This window comes from Pristis pectinata, chromosome 21, assembly GCF_009764475.1.
Source record: "Pristis pectinata isolate sPriPec2 chromosome 21, sPriPec2.1.pri, whole genome shotgun sequence".
Taxonomy (NCBI): domain Eukaryota; kingdom Metazoa; phylum Chordata; class Chondrichthyes; order Rhinopristiformes; family Pristidae; genus Pristis; species Pristis pectinata.
Genome location: NC_067425.1, coordinates 17,514,913 through 17,534,589, shown reverse-complemented (window position 1 = coordinate 17,534,589; position 19,677 = coordinate 17,514,913). Strand labels below are relative to the sequence as shown.

General features: G+C 36.9%; 1 protein-coding gene across 2 annotated transcripts in view; it reads left to right on the top strand.

Moving 5' to 3' along the window:
* Positions 1–19,677, top strand: part of supt6h (SPT6 homolog, histone chaperone and transcription elongation factor) — a 54,825-nt gene that overhangs the window by 9,784 nt on the left and 25,364 nt on the right. For both annotated transcript variants that reach the window (XM_052035448.1, XM_052035447.1), the window contains exons 5-17: positions 387–579; positions 2,892–2,976; positions 4,401–4,677; positions 6,717–6,818; positions 8,294–8,410; positions 9,321–9,410; positions 12,148–12,290; positions 13,327–13,481; positions 14,763–14,864; positions 15,392–15,521; positions 15,715–15,865; positions 16,717–16,871; positions 19,034–19,229. In XM_052035448.1, coding sequence (XP_051891408.1) covers positions 387–579; positions 2,892–2,976; positions 4,401–4,677; positions 6,717–6,818; positions 8,294–8,410; positions 9,321–9,410; positions 12,148–12,290; positions 13,327–13,481; positions 14,763–14,864; positions 15,392–15,521; positions 15,715–15,865; positions 16,717–16,871; positions 19,034–19,229 — 1,896 coding nt within the window. The remainder of the gene's footprint in view (positions 1–386; positions 580–2,891; positions 2,977–4,400; positions 4,678–6,716; positions 6,819–8,293; positions 8,411–9,320; positions 9,411–12,147; positions 12,291–13,326; positions 13,482–14,762; positions 14,865–15,391; positions 15,522–15,714; positions 15,866–16,716; positions 16,872–19,033; positions 19,230–19,677) is intronic.

Genomic DNA, 19,677 nt, shown 5'->3' with positions numbered 1-19,677 from the left:
CCAACAGTGTGAGAATCCATTCAGGCTGCTGTTAATGTTCTACTTTAAGAATCTAATTTACTGAAGGACTACACTTAGTACAATTTTAAAAAAGAATACGTAACTAAAAATGATTTCCTTGGCAATTGTTGATCATTAAGCGTTCTTCATATCTTGGGTAGCAGTTGTACCAAAATTAAGCATCTTCAGATTAGCCATGTAATACAAAAATATGATCTTTTTAATTTATTATTATAAATGACTTTTACTGGAGAAATCAATGCATTCACTCAGCTGCTAAGTCTGACTACATCTTGAGTGCAGCCCATCTCTGATTTAAAGTTTTCTTGATAATTAGCTTATAGTCTTTCAAGTTTGAAAGTTAATGAATAACTCTTAATCTGTAGCAAAAATTCCGACGTGTGAAAAAAGTATCTGATGATGAAGATGAAGAGGAAGAAGAAACTACCAAGAAAGGACATGAAAAGGAGGCTATTGCTGATGAACTTTTCCCAGAGTTTGAAGGGGAAGAAGGAGAGCAGGTGGAAGCACCAGTAGTAGCCCCTGATGAAGAGGAGGAGGAAGAAGAGGAGGAATCGGGTATGTTTGAGTTATTTCCACAATAATAATTGGCGGTCAACTAGAACAGAACCTCTTGATGTGAGGGAGCAAATAGGTTTGGATTTCTTAAATTGATTTTGGAATCCCTAAAGTTATTTGTTCTCAGTGCTAACTGACATGCATTTCTATTTATCTGTGCAGTTGAGTTGTTCTATCTGAGGATAAACTATTCCTGTTAAGGGAAGAACATCACTTTAGACTCATAGCTCATTTGTTACAAAAATAGAAATTATATTAAAATAGAATTTTGAGTACATTTAATACAAATATTTCAGTTGGTTCAGGAATAAAACTAGTTTGTAGAATTTAAGTATGAAGCATGGCCTGGTTGTAAGTATTCTTGTTTCTGGGCTCAACTCCTATTCCAGTGATTTGAACATAAAATCTAAATTGTCATCCCCTATACAAAATGAATTAAGTGCTGCTCCATTAAAGATGCATGTTTCCAATGAGACATGAAGCCCTTTGCTTGGGAATATTTTAATATGTGCTGGAGCTCTCCAGTTATAGAAGGTAAACAATATGTTATTAGTTACTGATGTAATCTAATTCTCATCATTTATCGCAGTTACTGTGGGGAAGCAAATTGCTGGTAGTTGGGCCATTTACTGATGGGGAGCTGATTGTGACTTGTGTTTTGTTTGACAAGTCATTTCAATCAGTTTGCATTGGTCAGATATTGTATTTTGCTGCGGCGGGTTTTGAATTTGACTGCTCTAAATTATTAATAAACAAAAAACGAGCCTGAAGCACAATCACATTTACTGGAAGTTGGGAGGATCCGCACTGTCGTGAGGGTTTGCAATATAAGTATTTGAAAGAGAAAGACAGAAGATTTAAAATAAAAGGGTTATTTTTGATCTTCTAGATGTCTTTAAACTTGCAAGTTGTGGGAGGAAGCAGTGATGATATTTTGACATGGGAGTAAATAGAAAAAAGTCATACAAAATCGAACAAAGAATTCAGGGGAAACCGGGATTGGAATGTGGAATCTGCTACTGCAAGGAATAGTCATGTGAATAACTTGAATGCATTTAAGGGGAAATTAGATAAACACAAGGGGGAGAAAGACTTCATAAGAGTGGATCCACAGAGGTGGGAGAAAGTAGATGTGGAGCATAAACACTGAAAGAGGCAGCTTAAGCCAGAAGGCTTGCTACAATGCTGTAATTTCTACTATTACCTACCAGCAACACAACGAGCCATGTATAGATGTTAGGATCTATTTATTAATAACTACTTGATAATAATAAGAGAAATAAAAACGTTAGATGTTCAACATTGACCCCAAAAATATAAACTCGAAGTGTGTGTGTGGCAAATTCACAAACCCCAAGTCTAGGAATAGTTCTCAAAGTTCAGTTCAGCAAGTCATACGGTAGAACGATGAGCAAATCCACGGTAGATTGTAGAGACAATGTAGAGAGAATTTACGAAATCCACAAGTTCCACGATGGAACCCATACGACACCTCAATCACCGAAGACCTCCATTGCTTTGTTCCAAAGTATCTGCCACACCAAGGGCACTCGATTCGTGGCCACCCACAGATATACCTGCTTTCCTGTACAGGTTAACGACAAAGTGGACTCCACAGATTGCTCCAAAAATCCATACATGGATTGTATAGTGACAGTCACAGCTTATGGTTCTCCATCCATAGATACAGAGACCGGCAGTCAGTCTCTCTCTTGCGCTCTCTCGCTCTCTGTGTCTGCAACAGCCAGTACACTCCAGTTATAGTCTTGCCGTCTTGCAGATGACACCACATACACATTACTACCCAGGTGCCTTAAAGGGACATTCACCAAGTAGCAACCTGGCTCGTAACACTACACACTGAAATTGTGTTTCATAATTCAAAAGAAAACTAGATCTTCACCTCCGTACCTTTACATTTTTCACTTGTTTTCTATTAAATAAAATTAAGTGCCATTGTTTCCTAATTACTAATTAAGGTATTGGTGTGTCGTTATTCTCTGTCATCTTGAAGTCTTTTTGCAGCGTTTTTGCAAATATGTATAGCACACTTGCAGTGCTGCCTGCTCGGGCAGATTACATATCCTGAGGAGCATCCAACTCTGATCTCGAAACAAAACCAAGGAAGTAGCTGGAACCTAGCAGGAATGTAGGGAATAGAAAAATGGGATTAATATAGGATTAAATTTGTGTAAATGGGTGCGGACTTGATTGTTGAAAGGCCTGCTTTCATGCTGTATGACTTCATGACTCTCATTTACAAGAATTAAGGAACAAAATTTTGGTTACTTTAAACTGTGCATTTAATGTAGATATCGATGACTTCATTGTTGATGACGATGGCCAACCACTCAGGAAGCCAAAATGGAAGAGAAAGTTCCCAGGGTACACAGATGCGTAAGTAACATTCTGTTATAGAAACTTACCTATTAGCCACCCAGCATTCTGCCTTGTATATTCAAGAACACACTGGGAAAACAGTTCAGAAGGAAAGTTAATAATCCTCTGTTATGTAAATTTAAAGACTAGCATCCGTGACAAAGAAAAGTTGCTACAATGAAACCCTTTCCATGATGCTGCTCTATGCAGTGCTCAAGCTTCTAACACTTAAGCTTGATAGAACATGGGAAATGTATATTTTAAGTTTCCTACATATTTAAATCTTATTCCATGTGTAGTTTCAAATTAAGTATAAAAGTCCTACATAATCAGTATTGCAGTATGGTTGAAATGTTGATTTTTTTTTGTGCATATTGTGTATTTAAGGTGATTACTTGTTCGTGTCTGGTAACCTTTATGTGTTTCATAGAATTCACCACAAACAAGATGTTGGATCTCTATAAAATAATCCACTATTAACTATCCCAAAGCAAATAAAAGTACCAAATTATAAAGGGACACAAGATGACAACATTTCTCAGATTTTGGAGCTTTGTGTTTTTGATGTATCTTGTTACCTAGGTTCATAAAATATTCTGTCTAAAAATGCCTCCATGAAGAGGACTTGAAACTGTTAACTAAATTTTAGATAACAGAAGATAATTATATTGAGTATTGCCTTTGTAGTCCACTGCATCTTCATTATCTGTGAGGGATAGGGGCATGGACTTCCTGGAGATGACAAAAGGATGCTGATTCCACTAAGGGACTCTCTTCTGCATTCATTAACTATTTTCACGTTTCCTCCCCCCCCCCCCCCATAAACATAAATATGACATGATTCGTTCTTCAATGTGTGTGTGTATGTATATTTGAGGTGGGGCCTAGGGTCAACGTCATGAGTATGTGAATCTGTGGATAGCAAATCAGCAGATAATGAGTGAGTGTAGTGAGTATATCAAAAATAAAGTCATCCTAATTCATAATCTGGTGACAGAGTCTCTAACACAATCCTTTAATTACTAATACACTGGCAACTATTTAGAGCTAGAATAGGACACCATAGGATTAGCCTAAGGCTTTTTAAGGCCTTTTGAAGTTGGATCCTGAGGGAGAGAAAATGTGTTTGTATTTATATATAAAAAAAAATCTATATTTGAGTGTAATGCTAACTTTGGTTCTGATAAGATTTTGAAGCAGTTTGGAACTACAAATAATTTAATTGAAAGTGGGGTGATGTGGCAATCAAGATTGTCTATTACATTGTGAAATTGTTCTTGAAAGAACAAATGAGTTTCATGGTGGCAATGGACTTATCACCTTCAAAGTTATCTTTCAGTCATATGTTCTGATTTGTGATGGAGATGTGTGTATTTTATTCAGAAGAGATTTTAAATTCCTCTGAGTCTGGTGTGATTTTTGATTTTTAATCTTAATTGCAGTGCTCTTCAAGAAGCTCAGGAGATCTTCGGAGTAGATTTTGATTATGATGAATTTGAAAAATATAATGAATATGATGAGGAACTGGAAGAGGAATACGAGTTTGAAGATGAGGAATTAGGAGAAGGTGAAACAAGAGTTCGCCCGAAGAAAACCACCAAAAAACGTGTCAGCCGCCGTAGCATCTTTGAGATCTATGAGCCCAGTGAACTGGAGAGCAGCCATCTCACAGACCAGGACAACGAGATCCGAGTTACTGACATGCCAGAAAGATTCCAGGTTAGTGTGGTATCTTGAAGGAAATGGGTCACATGCTTTAACTTTGGTTTAGGTTTGGAGTTTTTATTTACAGTGTTTAGCAGAGCCAATACTTTGAAAGTTTCAAATGTTAATTTTGGCCATAATATTGTTGTCCTTGTCATTATTGTGATGAACTGCATTGTTCCATTGAATTTTACACATTGCTGTGTTTAAGTTGTGAATCATAAGTACTCTGATAATCAGTGAAACTTCATGGTGATGCCTGGAAACGTAATTCAAGGGTTTAGAATTCCATCATTTTGGGATTTGTTTAGGTAAGATCTTAAAGTAAAAAAAGTATCTTAAAGTAAAAAAAGAAAATGTCTTCATTATTATAATTAGTTTCTGCAAGAGTACAGCACAGTGGCGCAGTTAGTGGAGCCACTGCCTTACAGCGCCAGAGACACAGGTTCAATCCTGATTTAGGACTGTCTGTGTGGAGTTTGCACATATTGCCTGTGACTGTGTGGGTTTCCTCCAGGTGCTCTGGTATCCTCCCACATCCCAAGAATCAGTAGGTTAATTGGCCACTACAAATTATCATTAGTGTGTAGGTGAATGGTAGAATTGGTGTGGGGGGAGGGGGAGGGTGGTTAATAGAATGTTTGGAGAATGGGATTAATGTATGATTAGCATAAATGGATGTTTGCTGGTTGGCATGGACTCAGTGGGCCAAATGGCATGATTGTTTTGTGCTGAACCTAAACCACTTGCAGTATAATTTTAATCCTTAAAACAGTGGTTAACTATGGTTTATGTGGACGTGTCTAGGATTCTGAGTTTTCCTTCCCTGTCTGTTTTTAATAACTCATTAAAACCTCTAAGTGAATGTCAGCAAGTTTAAATGAGGATTTGATAACTGTTCCTTAATTCTGAATAATATTCTGATGCCAGTGTTTGTACCGCTAGAGCTTATAGGTCCACTCTTAATTTCTTCTAAAGTTGCTTTGCAAGTTTACTGGTTGTTTTATAAAACAAAAAGTTACATGATTTTAATAATAGGCAACTGGATGGACCTATTGGCAATAACTTACCAAGGAAGACTCAGCAATTTCAATCCAATCGGTTCTTAAATTCTCCTCTGTAACGTTCGGAAGCAGCTGCTTGAGGTGGTAAAGTCCTTCAACAGATGAGTCAAACACAGTTACATTCAAGGATTCTATTAACTGATCCCATGCTCTTGGTTATTACATTAGCATTAGCAGCATGGGTACAACATAGCTAGTAAACTCTGTATATCGTGGTTGGAATTGTGCTTAGGGGAACTTAACATTGGCAATAGATCTCATTGCATATTATGGCTTCAGGCAAAGGACCACCAGTTCATGACTCTCACAGCTAACAAATCAATGCTTCCCTATGTCGAAGATTGCCAATAGAATGCTCCAATGGAAGCAAAGACACATAACATACCGAGTTCGGATCATATACGTCCACAGCCGGGAGCGACTCAGTAGCTCTACTGACTGAGCCAAGAAGGGCTTGCCTGCCTAGTTGGATTTGCATCTAATGGCAATTAAGTTAACACCTTGAAAGAGTCTGCTTGACTTTGTTCCCGCTAGCTTATGCATTGCAGACATGTTTGTCCCCAATTGATAAAAGTGATAACTACAGTCTTAGAGTCCATAATACAATTGTTGCATGTAAGGACAAATCTGGTAGCTTAACTCCTTGACATTACCCTTACCCCGTGATCTGCACTACCATATAACAGTGGGAAATGTTCTCACTTTCAATTTCCCTCTTAGACTTGGTTAGATATATAGCATCCTACCTTAATCCTTGCTGAGTCAGTATTATTGAATTTCCTTCCTGACATCACTACAGTGGTTTTAAGAGAAGGTTTGTCACTAGTTCAAGGAGCATTAGGAGACGAGCAGTAAATGCAATGTCTCTACATTCTCTACATCCTGAATAGTTTTTCAGGATTCAGTTCTTGGCATATTCCACTAAATATTTAACTTGGATTACTAAAACCAAATACCAACAATGGTCAAAGTTAAGTTCTCTTTCAACAGCTTCGTGCAATTCCAGTCAAACCATGTGAAGATGACGAGCTTGAGGAGGAGTCCGAGTGGATTTACAGAAATGCCTTCTCAACTCCGACTATTTCATTACAGGTTGGAGTCCTTTTCTAAATTTTCTAAATGTTGAAAGGATGTTTCCTTGTGGTTTCTAAAATACATTCAAAGTGGCAGTTTTTGTGCAGCTGGTTTATTTGGAATTTATGTTAAGTTTCTGAGAATGCTATCAACATAACAGGCTCTGATTAGGTTTCAACAGATCAAAGTACATTGAATATAAAGGCTCTCCATTCCCAGGTGACGTAAGAAGAAAGTGACAGCAGAGATGTTTTCCGAGCCTCTGTCGTTACAAAGCTGACTTGAAATATCTCAAGTCACTGAAGGGCCAGGACTCGTGCCGGCCCTGCAATGGATTCTTTTACATCACTTCCAGTTGGATTTAAAAAGAGAGATGCCCCAGTCAATGCACAGTGGAGATAATGGAGAAGCTTTATCCACTGGCAACAGGGTCTTTAATCTTGGGATGCATATTTATGATAATTGATGAAAGAAGCAGATGCAAGAACACTTTTGCAAACAAATTAAATTATGGTCTGGAATGCACTGCTGCAAGAATAGTAGAAAATTGCTGGAAAATTACTGCTTCCACAACTTGTTTTTGTCTGTTACCAAAATATTTGTTTACAATTACAGGAAAGCTCTAAGTACCAGGAACATGGCCAGGGTATTAACAACTTAAGCCAAAAGGGTCCAGCTAGTATTTAGAAAATAAAGGAAACACTGTTTTAAGGAACTTGTAATGGAATCTTATGTGGGAGAAAGAGCAGAGGAATATGAGTGACTGGATACTTTTTTCAACACTGGCATTATGGGCCAAATTGATCATCCTGTGTGAGTCAATAGTCTTTCTGGCATAGGTTTGTCAATCCGCAAATTTTATACTAGTTCTCCCGTAGCCCTCTAAATACCAGGAGCATGAGCTACAGTTGAAAATACTAGAGATTAGGGCAGTATGGTAGCATAGTGGTTAGCGTAATGCTATTACAGTGCCAGCGATCGGGATTCAATTCACAAGATCACGAGACAAGGGAGCAGAAGTAGGCCATTCGGCCCATCAAGTCTGCTGCTCTCTAAGAAGTTTTGTACACTCTCCCCATGACTCCATGGGTTTCCTCAGGGTGCTTTGGTTTCCTCCCACATTCCAAAGACATACAGTTAGTAGGTCAACATGGGTGTAATTGGATGGCATGGGCTCATTGGGCCAGAAGGGCCTGTTACCATGCTGTGCAAGTAAAATTTTAAATAAAGTTTTAGTTTGGGGACCTACTTTGCACAATACATTTACATTGAGTGAACTGCCAGAAAAATTCAGATTACAGGAGTGTTTTGTTGACCCCTGAATACTTAAGAACTAATTTGTACTGCCTTTGTTCATCTGTTTTACCCATTTCTTAAATCAACTTTTTAAACAAACCATTGAAGGTATTGCATCTCTGATTTTTGCTACAAGATAAATGGTTTGTTTTTGGGAGTAAGCTCTTGTCTCCAAAACATCTGGTTTACTGTCATAGGAGAGTTCAGAATACCTGGAACGTGGGCAGGGGATCAGCAACTTTAGCCGAAAAGGTCCTGCAACTATCCAGAAGATAAAAGAAGCACTCAATTTTATGAGGAACCAGCATTTCGAGGTATTTCTATTTTCTACTGTTTGTCATGTCAGGGAATTGCATATTATGAACTTTTCATTGCTATAGTTTACAAATACAGAGAACATAATTGCTAAGTAATAAAAATGAATTTGGAGGAAAAAATGCAAATTTTGGAATTTTTAGCTCCCATCTAGAGGTTTGGCCATTAGTTGGGCATAAATCAGATTGTTGAGGAGAAAATTCTTGGCATCTCGTCAAAGTGCCATTCTTGGAATATAAATGTGCAGTATGATCCTTATGGTGACAGACCTCATCTTCTGTAATGGTTATACAGACAGAAATGAGTGCGCCAGTGCCATGTTGGAGTACCATCACTATGAAAAACTACGGCGTAGTACACATGATGTCATGGGAAATGCATTTTCAAATTTGAAACTGGTACTTGGTCAGCCTTTCCTCAGGATATTTCTGCAGCTGCGCATCTGCTCCATCCCGCCTTCTTCAGCTTTGATGCTCACCTCGAAAAGGCTACCCTAGACGTCTTCGCATTGAAACCATTTTATTTTTCCTCAGGCAGTCTCTCATCTCAGTTTCCTCAGAGCCACTTGAATCGAATTCAAGCCTTTTGTCACATCCTGATAGTTGCCCTATAGCTCAGTTCCAAAGTTGATTAATAATGCTCGTAATCAATAATATACATTTATATTATAGATGGGTTGTATGACTGCATATGTTGGTTATCAGCATAATTCATTTGATTCATGTACTATTGATGAAAGTAAAGCATTGATATTGAACTAGCAGAGAAAAGTTAATGATATTAAAGGAAATGGTTGAGGGAAGACTTGAATATATTACATATTTGTGGTGGTACTGGTGTTTTTCATAACTGATTATAATTTAGTGATTTTTTAAAAAATTTTACACTAAAATTTATTTCCTTTATTAGGTGCCTTTCATTGCATTCTACAGAAAGGAGTATGTAGAGCCGGAACTAAACATCAATGACCTGTGGAAGGTCTGGCAGTGGGATGAGAAGGTCGGTTAATATTTGAAACAAAATGAGTTTTGTATTGTGAAATCTTTATAGAAAATGGATTTTCATTAAAGGAAAGTCAATTGTAATAACAAATAACACAGCATTCTAAAACTAACCAACATTAATCCATAAGAATAGTGGGAGAGATCCTGAGGGAAAACAGTTCTCTGGAGCTTTAGCCAACAAGAGAAGGCTCACTATGATGGCTTTTGGGGTAGAACTGCCCTCATGCCAATTACAGAGTTCCCTTTTCTGGAATTAATTGTATTGTAATGAAGCCAGCAGTTGTCACAGTCCAAATGGTAGAGGCCTTCTTCAGTGGCAGGGCCTTGCACAGTGTAGTGTCATTGCATATAGTGTGATGGGGTGGAAGAGCAGAACAAGTCCAGCCTGTGAAACCACTGAAGGTCTTAGACACCTGGATAATGCCCCCATGTTTTGCTGGTTATCAGACTTTAAAGACTTAGAATACTTCTAATATCCCTAGATTCCAGACAAAAAAACTTTAAAAATCAATTAAAAAGTTAACTTGTATAAATCTTAATATAATTAAATCACTTAAACCTAATGTATATAATTTAAAACATTAAAGTTAAAACAATAAAAATTAATTCATAAAAACGTAAATTAACTTTTGCTTACCCTCTCACAGCTTTCATTGACCACTCAAGCAAGTGAACTAGTCCAAAGTCAGAGCATGGTCAGGGAAGCTGACCAGCAAGTTCAGGCTTTCGTATTCACGCAGAAATTCTGAATTTGGTAGAACTTGCAATGAAAGATCCCAAACTGCTGGCATTTCTGCAAAAGTTCCAGTTCATTATTTCCTGAATATATCTCTTAACTGGCATACCAGTTGCCAGAGTCAGACAAATATCTTTTTTCAATTGAAGTAGAGGTTTTACTACCCTCTGGGTGAAGAAATTTCTCTTTGTATCTGTCCTGAATTGTTGCCCCCTTATTTTGGAATTGTGATCCCTGGCTGTAGACACCCCACCGCCTCAACTCCTATCCTGTCAAGCCTAGAATTTTTATACCTTTCAATGAGATTGCAACCTCATTCTTTTGACCTCAAGAGAATACGGGCCTGCACTTAATTTCTCCTCGTACAACAAATCCACCATTCCCAGGGTGATTTGATGATTCTTCACAACACTGTCTCTGTGATAAATATCCTCGGGTAAGGAGACTAGACCTGTAAACAGTATTCCAGAGCTCCATATACATGGAGCAAGATATCTCTTGAACTGAAATCTTCTCATGTTAAAGGGCAATATAGCATTTGCCTTTCTAATTGCCTGCTATGCATGCTAATGTTCATTGCTTCATGCATAAGCACATCAATATCCCCCGAACACGAATACCTTTGAGATTCTCACTGTTTCAAAGTACTCTAATTTTCTTTTTAACCAAAGTGATTAAGTTTGCATTTTTTCACATTATATTCCATCTGCCATTCCCTTGTCTGGTCTCTTAATCTGTCTCTATCTCCTGAGACTCTCTGCATCCTTCTCACAGTCAACATTGCCACCTAGCTTTGTACCTTAGGTATGTTACATTTGATCCCTTCATTCAATTCATTCGCATATATTATGAACTGGGTCCCCAGTATTGATCCTTGCAGTGACTCACTAATCACAGCCTCCAAAAATTGACCAGTTTATTCCTAATCTCTGTTTTCTGTCCTTTAATGAATCCTTAATCTAGGCAGTATATTACCTTCAATTCCGTGCATTCAAATTTTGTTTAAAAATGCGTGTGCCTTTTAAAAGACTTCTGAAACTCCAGAAACACCACATCGCTAGTTCACCCTCATCTATTTTGCTTGATATAACAACAAAAAATTCCAGTAGCCTTGTCAAATGTGATTTTCCTTTTATAAATCCTCATTGATTTTGCCCATTCCTTTATATTATTTTCCTTGTCCTTTGCCACTTATTATTAATGAAGTTCCAGCATTTTCCTTACTACTGATGTCAGGTTAGCTGGCTTATAGTTCTGTCTTCTTCTCACTTTTTTTTTCTCTCTCGTGTAATGTCATATTAGCTACCTACTAATCTGTAGGATCTGTTCTAGAATCAATGGAACTTTGGAAAATGGCAACCAGTGCATCACTGTCTCAGTCTTACTGCTTTTCATTAATTTCTCCAAAATTAGTTTTTATTAATGTTTCTTATTAACTCTAGACTTAGAGCACTTCCATTATTTCAAGGAAATGCTTTGTGTCATCTTCTATGAAGATAGACACAAAATATTTGTGTAATTTCGCTGCCATTTCTTTGTTCTGGAAAATGGTCTTTGGTGTCTCAGTCTGCATGGGATCCATGTTAACCTCTGGTAATTTTTTTGCAAGCATTTTGGAAGCTCTTGCAGTCTGTTTTTGTTTCTCACTAGCCTACTCAAACCTGGAGAATAAGTTTTTCTGTGCCGTGAGATTGTTATGACAAGAGTGTTATGGGAAATGAGTGTAATTAATGCGTTAATTCTGTTCACAGATACACCATAATACCTTGGTCCTATTGTAACTTAAAGTATTCCTATTTCATATTGAAATGTTGCCAAGATGTATTTAATGCACAAAGTGCAGTGTGCATTGTAAATTAGTTTAGAAGTCTGAATGAGAAAAAACTAGTTGTCATGTTTTTGCTCCCACTTATTGGGTCTGTTGGAATCTCTTTTTGTTTACTGATGAATATTCTGCAGTTCTGCTTGAGTCACGTTTTGCAATGGTCCATTACAGTGGACACAGCTGAGGACAAGAAAAGAAAACCTTACCCGACTATTCCAGAAGATGCAAGCATACCAATATGAACAAATCTCTGCTGATCCGGACAAACCCCTGGCAGATGGAGTTCGGGCGCTTGACACTGCAGATATTGAAAGGTAACCTAATATTATCAAGCGGCCTGTTAGACTTCCCTGGAAAGTCATTAGAAGTTTATAATATCTTTGTTTAATCTTTTGGTGTTCAATTGTAGTCTAGTGTGGTTGTGGCAGTGGCAAAGCAATTGTTTTGAAATTGCTGGAACTGAATTTGCAACTGATACAAATTTGCGACAGTATTTGAGAATGATAAGTCACAGATTGTGACCCACAGTCTGATATGCTGTGAGTTACTGACATCGTGATGTGGAATTGTGCAACAGAATGTATATGTTCTGAGAATTTACTCTTTGCCAAATCCAAAGGGTTACTTTCCCTTCTCCCTTAGCCAGATAGCTACATAAAAAAAGTTATAAAAATAACAACCAGATTAGGCCATTTAAACCTCAAGGTTGCATTGAATTAACTCATGGCTGTGCTGTACCTCAAACACATTTACCTGCCTTTGTTCCATATCCATTGTTAATATTAATAACCGATTGATCTGAAATCCACTGTTTTGGGGGAATATTTTCCTGATTTTTGCTACTCTTTGTGTGAAGAAGTACTTCTTGGTTTCAGTCCTGAATAGTCTGAGCCTAATTTTAAAATTATGCCCTTGTTCTGGATTCCCAGCTAGAGAAAATAATTTCTCTTTTCCTACTTTACAAAAAATTCTTCTATCAAGTGAACCCATGATTTTTGCAATTGTTCCTTTTAATTTATCCCTTCAAGACTTATCATTTTGTTGCATCTGCACTGCAACTCCTGGCCAAAATACCTTTGAGATACAGCACCCAGAACATAGTGCAGTAGTTCTTGGTGGATCTAACCAAGGCATCATTCAACTGAAGTATAACTTCAATCCCTGTGTATGCCAGCTCCCTTAAGATAGATCAGCTAGTCTTTTTATACCTGTCCATTATCCTTATGCAACTTCATCCCATTCCTCTTTCAAAAAAAATTGTAAACAAATTTGCATTTTCCTGTATTTGTTTCTGAAAATTTTACATTATTGTTTCTCTGTTCTGTGGCGATTTTATTTTTATTATTATAGATTGAAGGACGTACAGTCAACTGATGAGCTTCGAGATGTGTATAATCACTTCTTGTTGTATTATGGTCGTGATATTCCAAAAATGCAAAATGCATTGAAACCAAGTAAGAAGAAATACAAAAAGAACCAGCAAGGTGGAGAGGATGAGGAGGAAGGTTGGTATGTCTCCATTTTCACAGAAAATTTGCTATATTAATCTTCTCTATATCAGCACATGAAACAATATTTAATGCTGAATATTGTCATGGTTGGTATTCGGCTGGGGTGGTGACAGGATAAAATAGTATGTTAATTGTGTTCTCCTAACTTTGGTTTAAATAGCTTGTTTTACAGATTTGAACAATGATGTGGTTACTTAGCTTGTTGGGAACCAAGACTAGAAATGGAAATCAGATGCACTGGCATGCGGTTCCAGAATTAGCTTGTTTTTTTACTCTCAGATACCAATGCCAGCACAATTAATACTATGAATCTCTTCTGGTCTTTTACTTTATTATCATAACCCAAAAGGATCAAAATTGTGACAATAAGTACAATGTGATTTCAGCTTGCCATTCTTACCTGTAGATAAACATGTCACTGTCTCCGATTACTATCCTGTTTCGTTCAATATATTTCTGTGTAAGTATAAATCATTTTAAGTCTAAAATGGTTAATTGGTAATTATTTTTAAATCAAGATAATCAAGTTGTTGATTACAATGACAAATTGATTTCTTCAAATAATCATGTTTACCTTTTGGATAAAATGAAATGCTGTGACAAATGTTTGGGTTTTTGGCAATTCTGAAGTCAGAAAAGTTTGTATTAAACACTAGTTAGGATGTGAACACAAGAAATAGAAGCAGGGGTGGGCCATTTTATCTGAATATTTGATTGCAAGAATAATTTTACATTGTTTTTTAAGAAAATGCTGTTCATGACTTTAGATATGTACTTTGGTTATGGGGAGTGCTTGAATAGGCTGCACTTGTTTTCTCTGGAGGCTGAGAGATGGCCTGATAGAAGTATATAAGATTATGAGAGGCATAGATAGGGTATATAGTCAAAATCTTTTTCATATAGTAGGGGTATCAAAAACATGGGGTGGAAGTAAGGAGTTTTAAAGGGGGTTTGAGGGGTAAGTTTTTTTTTTACACACAGGGTGTTTGATATCAAGAACGTGCTGCCAGAGGAAGTGCTGGAATCAGATACAATTACTAGGTTCAAGAGGCATTTGTACAGACACCTAAATAGGCCAAGGAATAGAAGGATGCTGTCTTAATGCAGACAAATGGGATGAGTGTTGGTGGGCCAAAGAGCTCCTTTCTTTGCTGTATGACTCTCTGACTGATAATGTTCTAATATTGTCTATAATTTTGCTAACAATAACTTCAGTAAAATTGGGAGTTTGATTGAAATGCTAATTGCAAGATATTTTCATTGTACTTTTTCCAGGAGAACGTGATGAAGAAGTTGAAGATGATGAACATCATGGACCAGAGCTTAAACAGGCTTCTCGCAGAGATATGTACACCATTTGTCAGAATGCTGGTCTAGGTAAAGAGTTGGAACTTGTTGACTTCAGCTTCGTTTAAAAAAAAAGGTCGCTCTGATCTTTGCCTGGGATTGCTTTTATTAATAAGCCGAATAATATATAATTTTCATTTTAAACTTTTTTCTTGTGGGAAATAGGATTTATGTGCAACATTTGGATTAAAATAAGAGTTTCTGTCTTGCCAATTTCAAGGTACATCTTGTGTATGAATATGAAATTGGCATGTCTTCTGTGTGACTAATCTAATATTAATCAATCCAAAGTGACTTCAAATTACCAAACAGTGGAGAACAAATTTTCCATTGAATGGAGGGGATACTGGCAGTGAAGTAAGAGTGAAATTTACCTTTTGAGTACAGCTGTGCTGTGATTAGTCCAAGCTTGGCACTGTCATGCTGTTGCTGTATTGATGTGATTCTTCATTAAAGGTATATTCATCCTTTACATGATTTGAACTCTATGTAGCAATAAATCAAAAATGTACACTTGTTAACACATCTTACTGGGCTTTGTAATAACTGTTTTATAGATGGGCTTGCAAAGAAATTTGGTCTGACCCCTGAGCAGTTTGGTGAGAATCTACGAGACAGTTACCAACGTCACGAGACAGAGCAATTTCCTGCTGAACCATTGGAGCTGGCAAAAGATTATGTCTGCAGGTTAGCATTAAATGTTGTATTGGGTTCTAGATATTTACAGTACTCGTAACATTTTTGCAATGCGGAAAGCTGTATTTTGATGCTTTATAATTGAATGTGTAAAAACTAAATTAACTCATTTAATTTTGAACATAATAAACTTTACATTTGTGAAAATAATATATATCCATCTGATAACATTTGCACCTTTCAGTCAATTTCCATCACCTGAGGCTGTGCTGGAAGGTTCTCGATACATGGTGGCCATGCAGATTGCCCGAGAGCCATTGGTCAAACAAGTTCTAAGACAGACTTTTCAAGAGAGAGCCAAGATTAATATTACTCCCACAAAGAAAGGCAGAAAGGTAATATGAAATTGATGGGTCTTTGTATAAAAATCAAGGTGAGCAAAATTGGAGAATCTTTTTTGTCTTCAATTACAGCATATTAGATTCGGGAAGCAAATACATGCATTTTTGTTGTGATGCTGTGCATTAACTTTAGATACAAGCCTTTCAACCTATATCCTAAGCCCAGCACTGAAACTGGGTAACTTTGACAATAGTGCACACTAAACTTAATCCAAAGTTATAATTAGCCTAGAATAGAAGTAGGTAAAATTAAATCAGGCATATTTTAATTAAAGTATGCCTGATTTAATTTTACTTGCAAGAAACAAAAATATCTAAAATAAAAACAGGAAATGCTAAAACGCTCATTAGATCAGGCAATATCCATGGAAAGAGAAACAGTTAACCCTTCAGGTCTGGGACTCTTCCTCAGATGGTGAAAGCCTTGAACCTGAAACCTTAATTGTTTCTCTTTCCTTCCACGCCACCGGAGCTGTTGAGTGTTTCCAGCATTTTATGTTTTTTATTTGGGATTTGCTTTTTTTTTTAAATTTTGTCTGCTACAAAAGTATCTATCTTGTTTTAATCTTTATGGAAGCGCGTGGATAGTTGTCTGTTCTTTTGAGATATTTCATGCACAATTAAACTCTATAATGCAGTTAAGATAAGAGTGCATTGTTATGTGTACTTGTACAGTAAAAACTTGGAAGTAGCTGTCTAAGAATCTGAAATCAGACCTCAAAATGAATCCTTCAGAGATTAGGGAGTGTAGTATATCAGAATTCTAATAAATGCATAAATGTCTACAGCACAAACATTGTAAATGGGAATTTTCAGTATTGCAAAATTTGTTTTTATTGTTTCAGGATATTGATGAAGCGCACTTTGCTTATTCTTTCAAATATGTAAAGAATAAGCCAGTCAAAGAATTAAGAGATGATCAGTTCTTGAAGATGTGCCTTGCAGAGGATGATAACTTACTAACTGTGGATATCTGTATTGATATGAAAGGACTTGAAGGGTGAGTTATCACAATAGGAGTTGGGATAGGAGGAGAAAAATGGTGATCTGGTTCATGGTACAGCAGTGAGATTGTTGTAAATTTATAAGAGCATATTTCTAAAGACTTCTGATGCACCTTCTGGTGAACACCTTATAGCTCTTAATTTTTCCTCCATGCATTCAGACTTTGAGTGGTTACTATACCTGACAGATTGTAGAAGAGCCCAAACTCCTCTTCATTCACCTCTGCATTCTAAAACAAATAATACCAGCTCCTAGAAATATGTCAACAGAAGGAGGGCCAAAGTTTTTAGGATTGCATACTTTGCCCTGTACCATGGAACAAATTTCTCTTCAGTTCGTCAGAGTTTGGGGTGGCACGGTAGTGTAGTGGTTAGCGCGACGCTATTACGGCACCAGCGATCGGGGTTCAATTCCCGTCGCTGTCTGTAAGGAGTTTGTACATTCTGCCGTGTCTGCATAGGTTTCCTCCGGGTGCTCCGGTTTCCTCCCACATTGCAAAGACGTACGGATAGGTTAATTTGGGTTTAAAATGGGCGGCGTGGACTCGTTGGGCCGGGAGGGCCTGTTACCACACTGTAAATAAGATTTTTTTAAAAAATTTTAAATTAACAAAATTCTTAGGGAACATCTAAACACTCGGGTCAAAGAGCTGATTAAAGTAGCATAAGAGAGGAGAAAAAGGAGGGATATTAACAAAACTAAGGAATCTTTTTCTTTAAATAATGGAATAAAATTCCAAGAGTGTGTTTTCAGTTAAGGTTGACTGGTTGCAGGAAGCTTTTGAGGTTGTAGGACTACAAACCTATCATAATGTTTCTTGAGATTATCATTATTTTTGTGTTACAGCTTGACAAAAAGATACTTGACCATTCTATTTTAAACTTAGGCCAACAAAACGAGTGCTATCCAAACTCCAACAGTAGAATGGAAAGTCCAATTCTTCCATTTTCACACAATTCTATTCTACTCATTCTATGCCAAATTATCCCCAGCTATCTTAGTATAAATAAAGCAATACAGTTGTAGAGTCAATGCTGAAGGATGTGTTTGTGTTTCCTAATTTCTCCTCTGGTAATGCAGATTGTAATTGAGTTATACAGTCCAGGTTTTATGTGTGGTCTGTGAGTTGGGTGATGACAGGAATAGATGCTCTGGCCCCGCTTTGTCTCTGGATCAACTTTAACAAGACAAACGAAGGATCCACCTATATTAATTTAAGAAATATTCTCGTATCTTTTAGCATTAACTCTTACAACTGAACTTTTTTATTTAATACTGACACTTGGGATAAATGAATTGGCTTATCGGTGCTGTGTTGTAAAATTAGATAGTTGCAAGAATGTTTGTACAATGATGGGAGCATTCAGTAAGTCATTGTGAAAGTCCATTTAGTTTTTTATTCTTTCTTTGAGCAAAGGTGATGATTTAAAATGATCCAGTGACAAAACTTACCACTAGTCATAAAGAAAGCTGCCCACAAGAGTTCTAGCAGTCTCTGTGGTGTGGACTTCCCCTTTTCCAATGTCTTTTGCTGAAAGGCATTAGGTCAATAACATTCCTGGGTCTCAAGTATAAAAGCTAATCACACTTAAGAATTTTCACAGAAAAGAAACCAGGAGTGAAATAGCACCATTTTAAACATTTTGTAGAGAACAAAATAAAGATTTAGATAGAAGCTGTAATATGTATTTTTTTATTTAAAAAATCATTTAGAATGAATTAGAATTTACATAAATTAGCTTTGAGGCCCAGAAAACATGTAAGTAATAATTCCAGTTTAATACATTTCTAAAAACCAGCTATATATGGTGCAACAGTGTCACATTTTCAGGGTGTTTAACAGTGTAAATACCCAAAGTTTACATCAGTTTAATTGACAACCGGATAATACGTGAAGGCTGTAAAATAGCACCATTGAAGAAGGATGTCAATGAAAGGAGCTTCTGAGGTACATTTAACTGAATGTGTGCTCCAGCGGTTGCCATTAGTTTTGTGTTTATGATAACAGCAAATGCTGATAGTTTCTCCATCATTACAACTGGAAAATTAGATTGCCTCCAATTGATATTTAAGCAGAGAAGCTAGTGTATTCAGAATGTAGCAACATATCTTACCAGATAATGAATTTCATTTGTGGTTATGTTTCCCACCTTTTAGTTATGGGAATGACCAGACTTATTTTGATGAAATCAAGCAATTTTATTACCGTGATGAATTCAGTCACCAAGTGCAAGAATGGAATAGACAACGCAGCATGGCAATTGAACGGGCACTGAATCAGTTCCTCTACCCACAGATGGGCAAGGAGCTGAAAAACAAATTGCTAATTGAGGCACGAGATTACATTTGCAAGGTATCGAATGAATACTTAGTTTCTGCTCTGGGCGTTAAACTTCTCGTTTAGAACAGGGTCGTGGTCTATATTTCAGACTTTCTAATGGTTTTAATTTCTCCTGTAACATCGATGCATGTAACTTTCTGTGTCGCGTATTTCTTTGCCAAGCAAATAGTAATGAGCATTGAGCCTCAGTGTTAAATGTTTTATTCACAGAAAGAGGCATAAGCAGCAAAATGCAGAAAAAAGTGGATTCAAATGTTCCTTATTTTGAACTTGTGAAATGCTTTATTTAAAACCATTTTTGATGGTCTTTGGTGTAGGTGCAGTAGTTTTAAGTAGGTCATTTCCTGAAATATCTATTGTTCCAAATGTCAGGCACTTCCCAGGTGCATTTCAATTGTGTCATCGTTTATTCGGATACCAAATTTCTAAGTGCCATCCCAAAAGCAAGTTTTCTCATTTT